This window comes from Gambusia affinis, linkage group LG16 (genome assembly GCF_019740435.1).
Source record: "Gambusia affinis linkage group LG16, SWU_Gaff_1.0, whole genome shotgun sequence".
NCBI lineage: Eukaryota > Metazoa > Chordata > Actinopteri > Cyprinodontiformes > Poeciliidae > Gambusia > Gambusia affinis.
This window is the reverse complement of record NC_057883.1, coordinates 16453124-16470150: the sequence shown is the minus strand read 5'-3', so window position 1 is coordinate 16470150 and position 17027 is coordinate 16453124. Positions and strand designations below refer to the sequence as shown.

Sequence of the window (17027 nt, the reverse complement as noted above, 5' to 3'; positions counted from 1 at the left end):
CAAACCACAGCAGAAAACTGGCCAGTTTTATGGCAACTGCTGAGAGCAGCATAATGAATGGCAAGCACAGGGGGTTGATTCAGTTCCAGCAATCTGCTCACTGTCAAAGAAACACATTTTCTGGGAATTTTCAATTCCATGTAGCATTTTTACAATAATTATCGCTGAAAATGTGCATTCCCTTTTCCAGCAGAACTTTCTCCTTACTTAATAATAACTGTCCTAACCATTAAAATTTAAATTAGATGGTCAGATATTTGAGTGATGTGATGTTTCCACCCCATAAAACTGCCGTTTTTGATCACAACTTAAATAAATTTACAAACAGTAAAGATATTAGTGGAAAAGATCCAAATAGCAAGTTAATGGAAAGGCCTGGTAAATAATAATGTTTTAAAGCCAATGATGAATGTCCTGGCCAAAAGTGAAGGTGAAGGTGAAGCTCCTTCAAGGGCAGCTGGATTAATAGAGTCTGACTGTATATACTGATTGACATTTGAAGACACCAGATTTTTGGGGTATCAGAAGAAGAGAACTGAATGTTAAGGCTGAACTACATAATAAATATTATAATATTGGTGACTGCCGTGATCAAGAGCTGATTGGTATGAAATAAAATGATTATTTATGATGAATAACTTGCACACCTTACCAACACTTTAGTTTTTTTTTTACTTTTTTATTCTGCATGAATAAAAATATTATAGACATATTTATTGCAGTCCATGAAGTCATATAGAAATATATTTCAAATATAGCTTTACAATATATTAGCAATACATTCTGCACACTACAGTTTTTATTGGTAAAAGTAAAAAAAAAAAAACTTTACTTTCCTTCCACTTCCTGTTATATGCTGAAAATCCCCAAATCCATGGAGTAAATGGGAAAAAGGTCCCAAAATGTGTAAAAGCTCAAGAACACTTTTGCAAGCAGTTTAAACTGAGAAAAGAACATTTTACATTTGCTGTGACTTTCTCTTGTTTGTGACTGTGGTTTGGGATCCTGTCAAAATAGCTTTTGTTTGTTTTTCTAGACGAATATACAAACATCTGGGGATATTGCCGCTGCTTTAGATGGCCTTCAATTACTAGAACCAGATTTAGGGTGTAAACACATTAGCTAACGTTCCTTGCATCCGTTAATGCACACAGAACCAGGCCATTTCCAGGAGGAAATATAATAAGCCTTCTTTTGGCATAAATATTGGTCCCCGGACAGAATCATGCCTAATCGGGAGGAAGTGGTGTGAGAGCAACATATGTGCTAAGTGATGAAGCAGCATTTGTGGTCTCTGAATAATAAATTACAAACAGCTAAAGGTTTGTATAAAATGTATACCAAGCCCCCCATTCTGATTTCCACAAACTGCCCTTAGATGTTGAGTGTTACCTTCAGTTTTGGGGTTACGTTGCTCTGGGAATATATCTCCCCTCCTGAGTGTGAGAAAAACCATTAGTGACAGTTGAGACAGTGAAGTAAAAAGACAAAGGAGCAACTGTTTAATTGAAATATGGTACTTAAGAGAGCAGTCAAGAGGTTTGTGCCAAAAGACAGCAACTTAGAAATGGCTCCCATGTGGTAAATTTTTTTGACTCTTGGAGACATGGCTCTGATCAGGGGAGGGCTGAGTGCGTGCAAACAGAGGGGACTCGAAATATGTACAGACGATGAAGGAGTAATTGCACACCCACAAAAGAGGGTCGGATTTATATCTCCAGAAGACTCTGCAGCTTTAAACAACGAAGGAAAAGGAACAAGGTCTGACAGACAGTTCTGTGTGTGTGTGCGCGCATTTGGCACTTTGCATTCCTATGATACTTTGCCAAGACGTGTGACTGCCAAATGAACTAAAATAGACCTCTTCTCAAATAAGTTCGGCTATTGTTATTGTTCGTTGCTTAAATAATATTTGGTGAACCACAGGCAGAACGGTGGCTGGTGTGGTCAGGCTAGATGATTGCTTGGAAACAAAAAACATCAACTAACTGATCAAACTGAATTTGGAACATCAGAACGTGAAAACACAGATACATTTATGATAACCTGGACAAGCACAGACGTTTGATGGTTAAATCTAAGAAGATATCAAACCTCTCTGAATGTAGCTTCCTGACTGTGCTTCTCTTTCTCTCTGGATCTGCTCCCTGATGAGCCTCTGCTCTTCTTCAAGTTGTCTGGATCCCTCCTCCCTCAAGCGGGCGATCTTTTAGGTTCAGACACAAATAATACGGTGTTAATCACAAAGCTGCATGGACATTTTGTAGACAGAATTTCTTTAAATTATGATCTTTTGCAATTTTAATGCTGAGTTAGTTTTCTGTCCTGGCTTGTGTTTTCATGAACTTAAAGAAAAATAGATTTTACACTTTAATGCCAATCCTCGTCATGAGAAAAACACCCCTTTCTCATTTATATCTTTCAGTTAGAATAAAGTTATGCAAAATTTTCTAGTGGTCTTAGTGATAAATATAACCAAAGATTATAAAAACTATTGTTTCAGATTGAACCTTTGATCTTTCCCCAAGGGGTTGGAAGAATCAACTAGAAACTGAATCAGGAACACGTATTTGACAAAAAACAAAATAAAGCACCTGCTTGTGTTTCAGACTTTCCTGGACACATTAGAATAAGTAATTTCCAGTAAGCATCTGTGGTCAATCCCATTTCTAAATTACAAAGTTTTCTTCTTCTGCAACCTCTCCCGAATGTCGAGCAGTTAACTCTCTCAAGGTTTCTATACAAACTTATTCAGAATTTGTGACAATCGAACCAGAGACTTCAGCATACCTGGTTTGTTAATCCGTACAAATCTAGATCCTACTAGTGTGTTTTGCATTTACATTCAGGCAATATACTTCACAGAACCAAATTTCACCTCATTCACAGCTGACAGTATTATGTCAAATAACTTGCCCAATACTACTCATTAACAAAAAACATTAAAACACTGCTTACAGTTTTAACAATGTAAAAGATATTATAAAAATTATGTATCATTTGTGTGTGTGCTTGTATTAATGAATATGGATATTGTACTTTATGTGATTTACATAGAAGTATCATAGTATACATAACAAAGTAGATGGTATTTTAATTTAATGAGTATGTTTTTGTATGCATGAGAAATCAAACATTTTCGTATCTGAAACTAAAGACTGTGGATCTTTAAAAGAAAAGGAAAATGGAATGTTGTTTAATACACCATGTACCTATATCTGCTTTAAACTTTCTCCCTGATCTGTCTGTTGTGTTTTTGCCTCCATCATGTCTTCACAGAACAGCAGGATTCATATTAACAATAAATTACACACAGATGTACTATATATACTAAATTAGGAGACTTCTGACTGCAGCTACTGATGTTGGATGTTGTCAAAATAAAGGGTGCTAAATAAAAATGGATGTCACAATGTTTTGATTTATATGAGAAACAATTTGAACCCCATGTATAACTTTTCTTCCATTTTCCAATTATGAACTTGATCGTGTTAGTCTTGATTGTGTGGTTTTAATGTGACAAAATATTCTTACTGTTCAACACACTTTAGATATTCTTACCTCTTCTTCAAGTGTTCTTGTGATTTGCACTTCCTCCTGGCTCTGAGCCTCTGCTCGCCGTTCTCTGGCCTCCAAGTCTAAAACAAATAGACTCATGTCCTTTATATATTCAAAATGAAGTTTCTGCCAGTTGTTTTAAAATTGTTTTACTTTGTTTCAATAACCCAGCAATACCTTTAATATAAACAGGTAAACAGCAGCTACGCACCAAGTTTAATTTTCTTCCTTTTATCATCTAATTTCTTGTTTCGCTCTTCAGCTTGTTTCTTGGCAGCACAAATCTTGTCGTAGGCAGCCTGAGAAGAGCATCAGTCACAGGTACAAACTGTCCGATGATGTGGGAGTGAATCAGGAGGAGTTTTACAGGTTAAAAATACATTGTTGGTCTCACCTTCGCTGCAGCGTCAGTGAGAACTTCAAGAGCCTGGGACAACTGATGGAAGAGCTCCGCTGTAAGAAAGGGACGATGGCAAATATGTGAGTTTTACAGTAAAAATAAAAATAAAATATTAGGCTAATAAGTGATAAAAATTTTGACATACAAGTCAATGTTTTACAACTAAGGAGAGAAAAGAAAACAGAATAAATCTACACACAATGCAAACTTAATTTATGGACAAAGCATTGAACATTTACATAAAGAAACCAGTGGTTTCCTCTTATAAAACCTGCTACCTCCAATGAGAAATGGCGAATTGTCTTCACCTCTCTCCATCCATCCTCAGTTTCCCTCCACTCCAGCTGTCACTTAACACAAACCCACATTTATAAATGTACACACTAGGAGACCACATTCCCTGGACTCATCCTACACCACTGACCATCCTGGCCAACCTTAATCATTTACTTATGGAAGGCCTAACAGGCTGATATTGTTACTCCCTGTGGGGAATGGCAATACACATAAACAGATGATAGTGTTAGCAAAGGCGGTCAGATTACCTCCATGGATATAACTGGCTCAAATGAAATCCAACCAGGGGCTGAGGGGATAGGAGGAATCTGCCATGCCTAAAAAGCAACTCAAGTGTCCCAACAAGGTTGGTTAAGAAAAATGAGAGATTTCTTGAGGGGTATCTTCAGTCAGTGAATACAGCTGCCCCCATAGGGGTGACAAGTTCCAAGTCAAGCTCTGCTTTTGTGCGTTAGAGGCCAAGTCTGTCTATTTGTGAGTTCAAATGTTGAGGCCCTCCAAACCACTTCTTTTCCATTTCTGGGAAACCGACCCCCTGCTTTTGTACTATTCCTCTCAACCTCCTAACCATACCAATTTCCAGTTTTTTTTTTCCTGTCACAATCAGAAATCATCTAAACCATCCAGGAACCACAGTAACCTCCCCTGAAAACATACCTCATTACCAGCGTTTTGTGCAAGTTGCTTCAACCCCCCCACTGACAAAAAGCTGCAGTGAAATTCTTTGCTTCTTGCTGCAGAGAGCAGACTGACTCATCAACTAGGAAAAGGACAGAAACAGAGGCAACTGTGATGCTGATGAGGTTTTTCCAAGGAGTTTAAATACATACCTGATAAATCATCTACCTTTCTTTTTAACCATAAAAAAAAAAAAAAATCACCTTTTAATATTCTGATTTATTAGAACTGTTCCTTTTTTGACGATAGAAAAATCACAGAACATACATTTTTAATTGACTTTCAAATATAATTTAATTACAACATATTGTAATTTTTTGTAGCCATTTCTAGGGTCCTGGTATAATGCTGACTTGATTTTTGACCATCTTTTGTGACACCGTTCTTCTAGCATCTCTTCTAGAGTTTGGGATCATCACCCTGTTGAAGGCCCAAGTTGCATCTAATGCTGCATTCCAGTTGTATTGGAAACTGAAAAGAATCAACTGCAACACCCTCCGAAGTCAGATTTCCCACTGGGAAACGGGAAGAAACTGTGTCTACCCACAGTTACAGGCTTGCATTTCAGAACCACCATGATTGAAACTTGGTACATTATTCTTTGGTCTAAAAGTTATTTTTGACTGCTCAGAACATTCTCAGGATTGGGGACAAAGATCTCGATATTGGCCTACTATGACCATAGCATTTTTCTTCAGATGATATTTAGCTTGTAAGGTGCTCACTAGTCAGGGAAACAATGATGATGCTGTTTCAGTATATCTTCCAGTTTATGTTAGGCTTCAGCCATGATGATTTATGAGATGTTCACAAATACAATAATCAATTTTCTTCCATCTAGGGTTAAAGATCAAAGCTATTGAACACAAAACAAGTTTTGTGGTAGCTACAATGTGTATTTGCAACACTTATATTCATTAAAAGTCAGATAATTCAGAATAATGATAGAAGTTTGTGCATGAAAATGCAGCAAAGGCAAAAACAGACTAAATGAAGCTATAAAAAAAGTTTTCCCTCACCTGCTTTGGGGTTGTCTGGGTTCTTGTCTGGATGACAGGTCAGTGCCTTCTGTCTGTAGGCTTTTTTGATCTGGTTAAAAGGAGAATACATTAATTTCTTATTAATTTCTTCATCCTTGTTGCTTTCAAAAAATGATTGCCACATTAGAAAGTTAGTTGATCTTACATTTACCTGCAACATTGGTATTTATAAAATTTTTGCTCCATTTGTTTTTGCTCATATACATAAAAAAAATCAATCATTCATAATTTATTAAAATCTGTGAAGGACAATGGTTTCCTTTCCTGTGATTAAAAGAAGCACAGTAAATTCCTCAGGATTTAGAAATTATTTAAAATCTATGCAAATATTAACATGTCAAACATGTAAATTTAACGAGAGATGATCACCAATACAACCAAGAAAATGCAATCAATACAGATTAACTAGACAAACTAACCAAGAAAACAAGAAAAAGAATATTACAAATAAACTAATACACAAAGTAAACACAAAAGAAAAGCACACAAAAATATGATAATTAAAACAGATCAAAAGGACTAGAATTACCAGACGTTTATCGAGTTCTCAGAAGAAGCAGCGAATGGGATTTTATGGGCTAATTCTGAATAATGCTAAATTATGGGTGGGAAAGAGGAGAATTCAAGGTTCTCAGGATGAACCAACTTCAAGCAAAAGTTGAAAGACAATGGAAAGTATGGAGCATTATAGCTTTAAGTTTGAATTTTACAACTTTCTTTCTAAATGAGTCATGGCTCTTCTTAGATGATGATGATGGTAAACTGGGTGACTGCTTATGTTTTCCCTTCACTTGTCCTGTTTGGAGAGTTTTCCATTAGACGTCTCCTCCATTGGTGAAACAAAAGAAAGCAGGAAAAGCTTCTGTGAATACCATAGGGGCTCCGACTTTCTGCACGCTACTCCAAAAACACAGGCTCAGATGTACACTGTGCATTGCATGCTAAAGATCTGCCTCATGCATTCCTTCTTACATGTGAGCACTGCCTAAATACACAAATCCTAATCAGACGTTCTGATGTCCCGCATGTTTTCACGTATTCCGACTCCCCGGCCCGCTCCGTCCCGACTTTCACATAAATCAATCTCGTGCCATTATGCTGCAGGCCATGAAAAAAAGTGGAAGCACCTTTCTTCATGTCTGGGAAACATTTACATTTGTCTTCTTGCATATGCAGTGTTTATGTAGGTTATTTAGCACAATTTGACCTTTACAGTGCAAACCGAGCTCCAATGTTGACCAAACAAAGCAGAATGTGGTAAGATGCGGCATTTTTAGCAACAACCTAAATGAGTCCCTGTGTTATACACATTAAGACAGATATGGATTGTAAAAAGCACAAGACCTTAAGTTTCAATGATATAAACGGGTCTCTCTTCTTTCTTTTCTTTACTTCAAAGCGTCCAGGGTGTTCAGGTACTAGGCATCGTAAAAGAATACTAAGTATTTTCTGTTTGGTACAAATAATCATCCTCAAGCTAAAACTGGCAGACCAGTGCTGCAGTTCTGGCTCCAGTCTTTGGCTTCAGCCCCTCTCCATCTGTCTCTCCTTGCTCTTTGCTTAATAATTCCAATTATAGCTCTTTCTAAAATTTTCCAAACATTTTAGGGAAGATATGAGCAAGTTAAACACTAAAGTCTGTGTTCTTACTGCATTCGCCGCACCCTACAAAAAATAAACAGTTTTTTCCATCAACAAAAGTAATGATTGAAGGCAATCTGTGGTCCTAAAATTTGTAAAGACTTTGAAATAAAGAATTAAAATGTATTCATAACTTGCTCTATTTTCCTTTAATCATTGTCAGAAGTCTGTCTTGCAAACACATTTATTGTCTTTTGAGGTTTTTCACATTTTGTAACGTGACAAAATCTCGTTTGGGATGTTTTGTGACAGACCAACATAAAGTAGGGCAGAACTCTAAAGTGGATGAAACACCACACAGTGGACCCCCACGTATTTGTGGTTCAGTATTTGCAGATTAACCCAGTTGTGGATTTTTCTGCGTAATGTAACTCAAAATTATTCATAGAAAACTTCCAGAATTTACAGATTTTCCTGTAAATCAAACTAAATTATTCAAGGCAAAAAGCAGTTTGAGAAGCTGAAATATCTGCAGGCCTTTGGCAGGCATTTGCAATGCGGCCCATCAAGAAGTGCCATTATTTTTTCTTATTGCTTATTTACTGGTGTGCAGGTTCACTGTCCAGCAGGGCTGTAACCCAAAAGATAAAGCTGGAGATACAATGGAATGGATAACTTGAAGCATACTCATTTGTTGGAAGGGTCCAAGCAAAGTACACACCTAAATTCAACTGGGAAGCATCTCACGCTTTGAGATGCTCTCCATCCAGTCTGACTGTTATTGAGGAATTATGCAGAGAGATTGGCAAAAATGCTCCATCTTATTAGAATACCATGCATTATTTTCCTTCCACTTTATAATTTTTGCTGTACATAGTGTTTGCATCTGCTTCACATTTTTTACACTGCAGTAACATTTAAGAAATATGTCCCTTGGTTTTGTTATCATGACACAATTGATGCTTAAATAAAAAAAAAAAATGTTTAATCCTTCATTTTTCCTGAGCTTATTTTCCCTAGTTCAGTTCAGCTGTTGTTTTATGAGCAAAGGAAAACTGCCCAGGAGAACCTCCTGTGTTCAAACAATAAATGTCTTTCTGAAATTTCTAGCTCATTTTATGGGCAGTTGACAACAAAGATCAAAGTCAGAAGTCAGCCCAATAATTAAATATGCCTTAATCAGGGTCACAATTGTTTGCTACATTCAGGACTTAGAAAGCCAAGTTGTTCAATTATAGTTCTGATAATTTTGCAATTTCAACATATTTCCAAATTATTGTCTGATTTTATTCATTTGCATTCTAAATACTTATCATATTTTGCCATTTTCTCCCCCCTCTCATTTCTTTTTCTCTAAAATATCATTTCATATTTCATCAACCCTCTGTAGCTCCCATTAGTGCCATAACCAGCAGGATTGAACTCAAGACTGAACCCCATTGGCTCAAAAACTTAGAACATAATCAGCTCAGACAGGATTTCATCTTTATGGACATCTTTTGGCAGACTTTGCTGATTGTAAAGGACAAAAAGAAATCCTGATAGCATGCAAACAAAACAAGAAAAATAAAAATAAGAAGAAACTCCATATTGATCATAAGTTTACATTCTACTACTTCTACCGCTCCTTGTAACATCCCAATGTTCTAGGTTTCAAATGTGAGAAACTAAAAGAAGGAAATGGCTGAATTATTTCTCACGCTTAAGTTTGTGGAAGGACAAGTCACAAGTTCAAGAGAACACAACAATCCTGCAGCAGCAAGCCAACAGTAGCCAAATGGTTTGAGTCCCCACCGCACTGATTCTTCCGTACATCTTGTCCTCATTACCCGTCTCCAAGGCCAAATGATTGCTGACAAACTGCTGCTGAGTGTCCTAGCCGCATCACAACCACAGCAGAACCTCTGAGGCTGATAAGCTGCCTCACTACCATGGGACTCTCCCTCTTAATTGCTATACTCCACTATTTAGAGGCAATTATTTGCTGGAGGAAGATAGCAGCCAGAAGAAGAACATAGCAGAGAAGAAAGAGTAAATGTGAAAGGAGTATTGCCAAACAGAGAGAGGATGAATGCAAACAGGTTTCTTGTATAAATGTTGATCATTTCACTTTCATGACATGAAGTAAATGTCCTAAACAGAACCAAAATTACCTTGTGTTAAGAAAAGTAATTCTGCATATTCGTGTGAAACATTTTAGAGAAAATTATGTGCTGCACATTCTTCAATATTGGTACTAGTTTTGAATCCAACATAAATAAAAATTCTCAGGTTTATTTGCTTTATTAAACTCGAAATGTGCATGAAAGTACATCTTTTACATTTCTGCAATACTTTTAGCTATGTAAAAGCCTCAGTTAGGCAGGACAAGTTCAATAAACCATTTGGAGGAAGTATGTGGAAGGACAAATATGTTGGAGTTTCCAAAAGATAATTACATGAAGTTCTGCAGCAGTCAAGAATATCAATCTTCTTTTTTGAGCATGAGAAAATTAAAAGCATTATCCTCAGTGATACTATTCTTCTCTTGTTTTTCCACCAGCTCATTGAGCTAGATGCTAATTTGTGCAGGGCTACAATTTATTCAACGTTGGCACCACAGTCCATAATTGTTTCAGTCTGTAATATTTAAGGTGTCAGGATAGTCGCAAAACAAAATTCTTGACAAGTTTTAGCCATTTTTTCAACACTGAATTCTTTATTAGTTTTAGAAACCCTGTAGAAAAGGAAAAGTAAATATGTTGAGAACTACTGCAGCAAGTGCAAGCAAAATAGTAAAACTTCAAGTAAAACTCTGATACTATGACTCCTTTTAGGATTCATATTTCAGAAAAACAGAGAGTTTTTCTGAAATATGTCCAAAAAAATAGTGAAAGCATTTCATACCGTTTTGCTAAATTAAATTATGGTAGCGATAGGGAGGATAACTCTTCTTTAGTTTCACTTGAGCATTTTAGGAGGATAGGCACATTTAAAAGTGTCCTTTTGAAATTGAGTATTAGTCGCAGATTATATTTCATAGCAATCATTATCCATTTACAAAACACAGATAATCTATAAAAGATCTACAGTCCGTTCCACATATTCATAAGCCTTGAAGATTCTGGCACATTAAAGCCACAAAATTCAATGTATTCTATTGGTATTTTATGTAGTAGAACACAAAATATTGGATAATTTTGTAATAAAAGGAAAGAATACAAACAGAGGCTGAAACATTGGAAGCAGCTTTGGATTTCTGTTCACAGTACTGTTCCACTTGGATATTTGATTCAATGCATAATCAGACTTTGCTTTTATTGATATGTACATTTTTCCTTAATCAAGCAGTAGATGTACACCCATGCCACCAGAACATAGCTGACGAAACATTTATAAAGAAAAAGAACGCTTAATTCTTTTTGCAAATGTCACCACTTCAGTGCAAAAGTACAAAAAAATAACTAATCACAGTCTGCACAATTCCAGTAAAATGTATTCTTCTAGATGTCTCAAACAGGTTTATTTTATTGCTATGAACACAGAATCTAATTGTTTTTTTTCACACAAATTTCTTCAAAACCTTCTAAAATATCTGAAAGTGTAGTGAGCATTAATATTCAGCCCTAGCAGTAAATACTTTGTAGAAGCATCTTTCTCTGCAAAGAAAGCTGAAAGTATGTCTTCACTAGCTTTATGCATTCAGAAACTATAAATTGATGCTCATTTTATTCCAGATTGTTAGAGAACATCCGAGGACATCAATTTTCTAGTTTTACCACACGTTCTCAATTGAATTTTAGTCTGGACTTTTACTGGGCCATTCTAATATATAAATGCGCTCTAATTGATCTGTTCCATTGTTTCAAATCTATTGCAGCTTCGTACCAGTTTGACCAGCTTTCTTGTCTCTCCCCACAGCATAATGCCATCATCACCATGTTTAACTGTGGGGAATGTGTGCTCATGGTGATGCACACCTTGCGTTTTCTACAACAGCACACTTTGCTGCCTTTTATACATACAAACACTAAAGGAAGATGTCCAATAATTGCAATCCAATGATTTAGTAAGATGCAAACTGTAAGAAAAACCTTGTACCTTATCTTTCATTGTGTCTGTCACCATAAAAATACAGCAATAAAGGAAAGTTGGCGACATCCAATTTTCATGATCAGAATTTCCAGTTCAGGCACGATTATTGTTTTATTTTCTACAACCTTCCAAAGGACAAAGAAAACACAAAATAATTTTTTATATCCTGGCTAAAAAGGTTTGGTCCAACACATAAAATCCTAATTAAATTCACTGAAATGTATGGCTACATCTTAGCATTGTGGAAAAGTTTTAAGGTTGGGATTACTTTTGCAACTTACTGTATCAGGAACAGCTTTGTACGAGAACAGCCTTGCTATAAGCTAGAATTGTGCACCTCAAAGGTCTATCAAAGAGTAAGTTATATGAGCATGTTTTTGCTTCATACTGCAATTCATTAGGTAAAAGGTTAATTAAAATTATAGAAGCGGAATAAACCACAAAAGCATCTGTGTGGTCCCACTTATTGACATGTCTTTACCTTGTAATCTGCGGTAGGTACAACTCTGGTGGTTTTTCCTCACCACTACCCAAAACCCCAAGCCTAGTTATTTACAGCTGTTAAATCAGATTTTTATAAGTTTCACTAGCTTTTTTAAATATCAAAGAACATCATAAATTTAGCTACAGTGATATAAGAAATGGATTAAAAAGTTTGGCTTTGTAGACATACACTCAATGCAATACTCCTGCATCAAAGCAATATTTTACAGTCTGTAAAACACAGCTTTTACGTAATGCCTGTTTATGTGACAACCCACATTGGGATGAGCTTCTTCCCTTTCTCCCTGATTAATGGCCTGCCTAAAGAGAGATGAAGCCACAGGCCAAACAACTGGGATAAATGTCTGATGACATCCGTCGTCACACATTTGATTAATTTTTGTACGAGTCCTCTGATTTTATTCAGTGCACGTACTCACAATCCCACTATCTCTCTGAACCATCAACAGACCGCAGAGTCACCGCTCTCAATTTTCAGCTCTGCCCAAGCCACAACCACGGACTTCCTCAAGGATAATCCTCTGGGAATGAGAACACTTTGAAATCCAATTAAGAAATTAAGTATTTCCCTTCTTTTGGCAGTAGTTTTAATTCCTCCTTGTTTAGGCCAGTGGATTTTGGAGAGATGTGGCAGTGGATGGAAAAAGTAGTATTAAGAACATTGTGGTCAACATCTCTGAGACTGTGATTAAAGTTTAAGTAAATCATGGAAAGAGGGAATCTTAATGACCTCAAATATATTCTTGAACTAATAATTTATATTATGAAGAAAAATGCAAGTTTATGATATGCAAGAGTGAGACTTTAAAAAAAATTATACTCTAATAAGCAAAACGATGTCTGTCAAATATCTGAGTCACCTTAATTGCATTAGATTATCTTATTATTTGTTTTGTTTTACTATTTTATTTTCTCATATTCTAAATTTGCGAACAATTTCAACACGTTGCATGCAGAAATTACCTGCCGCGACGTCTCCATCTAGTGGCCATTCTAGATTAGTACAGCTGCGACGTTAGGCATTTAGCTGGTTTGTATGTTTACTGGCTGTTTGTTTAATTTTTATTTTGTCGGGTCATTCTTGAGTTAAATCCCTCATGCTGTTTGCATGACATTTATCTTAATTGGTAAGATGCACTGCAACTGTGCTATTTTTACAGCGATAAACCAAATTAATACATTCAGTTAGGCACATAAACAGTCTTCCTGCCTGCTTCATAGGAATACGCTTTTATAGTTTGCCTTTAAGTTAAAAATAGCAAAACCACCTTTCACACATTTTTCATTATCTGCTAGTAGAATTGGTTTGTTTTTAAAGCTTTATCCTTTACGTACCTCTTTCGTTGTAGCTGAGCTCTCAATGCCGAGTAACCCATACAGGTCCATTTGTAAGATTTCCTTCGCCTTCCCAGACATTTTTAATTTGAAACAAACTAGAGCAACTATACAGAGCAAACAACACGATTTTAATAGCGTTTGAGCTGGTTTCGAAGTGGTAACGTTTGGCTAATTTAGCAGTTGTTTTAGTTTATCAGGCAGCATGAGTTTGACGTCGACGACCTTTTAACCTGGATGTACTTTGCATGCTGGGAAATGTAGTTTGTCCCTAAGCGAATTCGGGCTTGCTGGATTTTTTTTGGGGGGGGGGGGTTGAGTTGGGTTTTGTTTTAGTTTTTTAGAGTTTAACTCTTGACAGAAATGTTCGGGTTTTACTTTATCTTGTTTTATATTAAATTTCACTAAAATAAGCACAACAAATGACAATTTTCATGCTGCTTTGTATAAAACGGTGTAAAAGGAGAAATTCACTTGGTTACCACTGCATATAACTTTAATTTTTTTCTCATATTAACATTTTTTATTCATCTTTTAAACTTCCTTGAAATTATTGCTACTGAATTAAATAAGCTAATGGTATAATGTAAAAACAACTTGATTCTAAATTTCTCTGAGTATGAGGATGTACTTGTATGAGTGGTGTCTCAGAGAGTCCTTCTTTCTGTGTATTGTAACTTTTCTGTAACTTTAGTTATTTTCCTCTTCGTGATAGTGTTCTGGGTATATAAGTACCCAGAACACAATTTTCTAGAAACTGTTTTGACACTCACATGTGTAGCACTAATTAGCTACTTATGAATCCACATGTATCCTTCAATCTCATTTTTTATTTATCAAACTCACTTTGAGGGATGGATTTTAGTCTTCATATTGAACAAATTCTAAAACAAATTTAAAGAAGCAAAGAGAATCCTAGATTTTTCTGAGGTTTAAAATGAATTTTACTGCAGTCAAGATATTTATTACTATTTAATTGAAATTCACAAGAATATGAGAACAAAACATTAATAATTTTTAAATGATCAAGAATTTTGTTGTTAATCACCCCAAGGTCTATTTACTGATAATTTAATTGAGTAAAGCTAATACACAAACAAGCAGAGATAACCCAAAGTTGCCAATACAAATTTTATTTTACAAACTATTATCAAAAGTTTGTAGAAAAAACTTTTCTGCATAAGAAATTAAACATCATCATATTGTCTAAAAGAAAGTAAAACCAAACCTTTATCTAAAGCTTGGTGGTCTTTCAGGTGAAGTGCCTTTGTTGTGGGTCAGGTGTTTCCCCTCTTGGAACTAATTTCTCTCTTTGATCCAGCTTTATGAAATCTTCTACAGCTTCTCAGCACAGCAGTTATATCTGTTTGGAGGCAATGCAGAGAAAAGGTAGACTGCCAGTTCTGACTCTTCTTGAGTCTTCTTGAGTATTAGAACCCCAGTACCTCACTGAAAGTCAGTGAGGTTTTTTTTTTTTTTTGATAGGTTGATGAGTACCTCACTGACTTTCAGTGCTTTATATTATATAGCTTTTAAAGTTAGCTGAAAGATTTCTTTGTCCCCAAGTCCCTTGGTGGACTTTAAATTTTACAAAATTACTGCTTGAGACCAAACTTTTGTGCATATCAAGGTGAAATACTCAGTTCGGGCAAATTTTTTTTTTAAAAGTGGTAAAATTACTGCCAATTTGGACATTTATAACAACAAGGAGAAACACAACAAAGATATTGACTTTGAAGATTGCATATTGGATCACAGCGTGTCTCACAATCCAGTTCCACAAGCTGAATTAGCAGTCTATTCACAATGACTTCATAATATTTACTTTCTAGTCTTTGGTTAAACATAGGAATGTGCAGCGACTATTTTGCTGAGGCTGGAAACACAGCTGTACACCAATAATCTTGTTAGAAGTTCAGAACTTATTCTCCTTTTAATGTCTTGCTAATAGTCCCCAGGATAGAAGCTTCATTCTTCAATGTAACAAAGCAGCTTATTGTGATGATGCCTTTGTTTTGGATCTACAAAGCAGGGCGACAGCTCAGATCATTTCTGTCTTTTGTCTGGTGAAGTGAAATTCTTTCAAGTCACAAAGACAAGCACAATCTGATCCGCTAAAACGCAGAAACACACATTTCTTAACACTTTTGATTCCCACGGAATCGAAAGTGCAGGCATTGTTGACTTTTTGAATTGCAGGAAGGACTTCCCCCTCCTCTTGAGTTTTATAAAATCTGCATCAGCATCTACTTTCAAGAGTCTGATTTAATGAATCTGGGAACTCTTTTTTTCTGTTTCTCTTTTTCTGCTTTCATCCCGAGGTCAGGTTCAGCTCATGGGATGGTGCGTTTGTGCGGCGGAGAGAAAGGGGGCGAGAGAGGGGGTCCAACAACTGGCTCTATTCAGCATCACATGGAGAGCTTAAAGTTACACAATTATGCACACATAGGGAGAGGAAACTCTGCAAATCTGTTTTCAAAATAAAAGCACAAGCATCAGAGTTTCTGTGAAAGTAAAAACTTTCACCTGGTGAAACCAAAACCCAGATTATGTACAATTTTGATGATTTCAAAAGGATTGTAGCTCTTGCACAAAACACTATACTAAGAGGAAAAATCTGTCCCAGATAAGTAATCATCTTAATTACTGACCCTTGCTATTTTTCATTGCCATTCTTATTACATTTATGATTTTTTCTAAATTGCACTGTACACACAAGGTAAAAATCTGTTTTATATATTTAAATCATTATTCCATTATACTTTGGCGCAGATACCTTTGTTACGTTAGACCTAGGGTGTTTCTAAATACATGGTATTCTTTCTCAAACTTCCTCCACAATCCAAACCCATGCATGTTAAGTTAAACAAATTTTTTCCAGATTGTTTTTTGATCTAATTCTGAACAGCCATTCAGTCAAATAGCTTTGCACCAAGGAAAGGACTCAATGGGAAGTAATGATTCTTTTTTTCTCTCTCTTGAAGTAATGTCCTATTTCCCCGTGAGATATTTTATCACTAACTGAATAGAGTGATGGCACAGTCAACCTTAGAAAAAAATTTTAAAAGCATCTGTTAGCTGAATTTTAGAAAGTAGCATTTCTCAAACATTTTGGCTATGAAGATTTTCATTTTCAGAATGAATACAGCGATGACATGCCTCGACAAATCATTAAGGTCTGAAAACCTGGACTTTATGTAATTTGTATTCTTCATCTCTCCACTCTTGTTTCAGACACTGGAACCATTACTTCCAAATTAAATGCTAAATTTACTTTATCTAGAAAGTGGAGTTTGTAACTCTGACCTAAAGTGCAGTCCATTTTTGCTTTGCCCAGACGAGATTCTTCTGACACTATCTCTGGTTCATGAGTAGTTTAATACCAGGAGTGTGATAGTTCTAGTCAAATTCAATTTTTTACCACACCTTTTCCTTTCACTTAACTTTTCATTATTATGCTTAACTTGTATGGTGGCATATCCTCCTTTTGGAGACTGTTAGGACAACTGGACAGTTGTGATCAAAATGTAACATTTATTTATTTATTTATTTATTTATTT

General features: G+C 35.9%; 1 protein-coding gene across 1 annotated transcript in view; it reads right to left on the bottom strand.

Moving 5' to 3' along the window:
• Nucleotides 1-13694, bottom strand: part of dnajc17 (DnaJ (Hsp40) homolog, subfamily C, member 17) — a 35058-nt gene extending 21364 nt beyond the window's left edge. Inside the window, exons 1-7 of the mRNA XM_044143290.1 lie at nucleotides 13468-13694; nucleotides 5953-6022; nucleotides 3953-4011; nucleotides 3770-3857; nucleotides 3562-3638; nucleotides 2095-2206; nucleotides 1393-1436 (exon numbers count right to left, since the gene is read on the bottom strand). Of these exons, the coding sequence (XP_043999225.1) occupies nucleotides 1393-1436; nucleotides 2095-2206; nucleotides 3562-3638; nucleotides 3770-3857; nucleotides 3953-4011; nucleotides 5953-6022; nucleotides 13468-13548 (531 nt within the window). The 5' untranslated portion in view covers nucleotides 13549-13694. The remainder of the gene's footprint in view (nucleotides 1-1392; nucleotides 1437-2094; nucleotides 2207-3561; nucleotides 3639-3769; nucleotides 3858-3952; nucleotides 4012-5952; nucleotides 6023-13467) is intronic.
• Between the last annotated feature and the right edge of the window lie 3333 nt (nucleotides 13695-17027).